Source organism: Contarinia nasturtii, unplaced genomic scaffold, assembly GCF_009176525.2.
Source record: "Contarinia nasturtii isolate CC-2019 unplaced genomic scaffold, AAFC_CNas_1.1 Cnas_scaffold_3025, whole genome shotgun sequence".
In the NCBI taxonomy this organism is placed as follows: domain Eukaryota; kingdom Metazoa; phylum Arthropoda; class Insecta; order Diptera; family Cecidomyiidae; genus Contarinia; species Contarinia nasturtii.
This window is the reverse complement of record NW_022200341.1, coordinates 1208-3847: the sequence shown is the minus strand read 5'-3', so window position 1 is coordinate 3847 and position 2640 is coordinate 1208. Positions and strand designations below refer to the sequence as shown.

General features: G+C 36.3%; 1 protein-coding gene across 1 annotated transcript; it reads left to right on the top strand.

The window, feature by feature from the left end:
- The first annotated feature begins 22 nt into the window (after nt 1-22).
- Nucleotides 23-1710, top strand: LOC116349647 (zinc finger protein 235-like). The gene is made up of 2 exons (XM_031781182.1): nt 23-603; nt 674-1710. Exons 1-2 carry the CDS (start codon nt 177-179, stop codon nt 1489-1491), a joined length of 1245 nt encoding a protein of 414 aa, XP_031637042.1. The 5' UTR covers nt 23-176; the 3' UTR covers nt 1492-1710.
- The last annotated feature ends 930 nt before the right edge of the window (nt 1711-2640 follow it).

Genomic DNA, 2640 nt, shown 5'->3' with positions numbered 1-2640 from the left:
AGGTCAGTTATTGCCCTGTGCTGAGTAAATCGATTCCAGTGACACCATTCCGTGATACATCTGAAGCACAAATTCCAAGCGATGAAACACTTCAACGATTTGCATCGTTTGTGTGCAATAACATCGATCCGAACAATGTGACAGCATCACTTGGAGTAATACTCAGCAAAGACTCAATGTCCAATGCACAAATCGACGAGTCTCAAGCTATTTTTACAAATGGTATGGCCACGAGTGAAGATGATATGCGAAATAACATAAAGATCAACGAGATGGCCAATGAAATGGTGGCTAATGCTCACCCAGATCCAATCATTATTAGTGAATGTGACGATATGAACGCACTGCATGCTCAAAAAGTGGAGGCGATTAACAACGATCTACCAATCGATACGATGGTTGTTGATTTGACAACTGAAAATGACGAAGCATCTCCAGAAAAAGCGAACAAACAAACCAATCAGAAAGATGTAAAACCAGTGACAACGAATCAATGGCGAAAGAGAAAAATCGAAGGGCCATCGACATCGAATGGCAATTCAAAGAAGAAACGGAAGATTGCACCACGTTCAACATTGAAAACCATTCCAAAATCGACTTCAGGTAAGATTTGATAGAAGTGCATGTCAAAAAAGCTTAATAAATAATCCAGAGTCTTGTTGTTTCCACACAGATTCACCGTCGATTGATATGACAGGTGGGAAAGCAAAAAGTGTTAAGCAGTCAAAAGGCGTGGTTGCTCAAACAAGTCAACAGATTGAATCTAATTCAAATGGCACTGAAGAACAGAATGGATCGACGTCAAATGGGAAATCCAAAACAAAATGTGAGTTTTGTAATTATGTGGCCACACGTCCAGCAGGTTTGATAATACACACACGCATACACACTGGCGAGAAACCATTTGAATGCAAGATTTGTGCGAAAGGATTTACTCAAAAGGTTCATCTGAACAGTCATATGAGAACACACGCAAATCAATTCCCATTCCAATGTTCGATTTGTCGACAAGTATTCACGGTGAAACGGGCAAAGGAGACTCACGAGAAAAGCTGTAATCAACGACGATATGAATGTTACTTATGTAAATATGATACATTAAAGAAATCAGACTTAGTCACGCATATGCGCATTCATACCGGCGAATTGCCATTTCAATGCAAAATATGTAGGAGAAGATTTACTCAACCGAGTAATTTGAAAAGGCACATGAGGATCCATGCAAATCAATTTCCGTTCCATTGCTCGATTTGTCGACAAGGATTTGCAGTGAAATGGGCAAAGGACATACACGAGAAAAATTGTAATCAACGGCGATTTGAATGTTACTTGTGCAAATATGCTACATTAATTAAATCACACTTGGTTGCACATATGCGTCTTCATCACACCGGAGACAAACCATTCCGTTGCTCTCATTGCTCAGAACGATTCAGTCGAAAATCTAATTTAAATCGACATCAAAAACGCCATCAGAACAAATCCAAGTGATTTTTGTAACAAAACAAAACAGTTTTGCTCCATTCTTAAATGTATAGAGATAATTTAGATGTAAATCTCGTGAATATATCGAAAGAAGACATGCAATTCTTGCTAGAATTTTTTTGAATTGAAAAGTCATTATTTGTATGAAGTACCGAAAATAAGACCGAGAATGTTATAATTGATTGTATTCTAACTGACGTGGAGTGTATAAGAAATTTTGAAGAATAGGACGAATTATTGCAAAGAATAAAACGAAGATACAAAACAAACTCGTTTGTTTCTCTTATTTCATTGATAAATGTCGTCGTTTGTTCCTCAATATTACTTTGTCCATGATTTTCAATTATCTAAATTTGTAGAGCTGATCGAAATGGATTGAATGTATCATCTCAGCATCATAAAATAGTACTTTTTGTGAGTAAATTATAATGCTGTAAGATAACTTTTGCTATTTCATGAATCTAAATTCAACTGATCGGTTCACATTCGAAAGTATCGCTTATTGTGTACTCAACCATACTCTATCGAAGGAGTGGAGAGTCGCAATGATGGGATATTTTGTGTGTAGAGTACAAAGTGCAGTTTGACAGTTGTATGATGACACGTCATTTCTGAGTGTTTATATTTGTATCGACAACTAGCTATTGTGTGTTTACGCTCTTTGAAACTTTTCTTTTTTTGTGTTATCTATTTGTAAAATCGACCGGAATATAAATTGTTTGCAGAAAATCCAAGAGGATAACTAAATATAACGAACAGTCGTTAAACATTATAAAATTTAGGTCAAATTTAATAAGAATCTGTGAGAGCTACAATCGGAACGCAATTGTGAGTACACTACAGAATAGAACACTAACGGCAACATTGATTTGGCTCGATGTTTTAATGGCAATAGCACAAATTGGAGCATTGAACGCTGAGATTTCCTTGGTTGGTCTCAGATAGAAATAATTTTTATATATTAGAGTGAAAACGTTGAACATTTTTTCGGTTGTTTTGTTGTGCACAAGTAATCTTTATCCAAATGATGCGCTGCTTTGGCATTTGTTTGTAGTGGTGGGAGTAAATAGAGGATGTCTACAATCTACATACATCGAATATATTGGCGTAGATATGACAATTATATACATTCAGTCTGTTTGCCAAAGCGAGAAA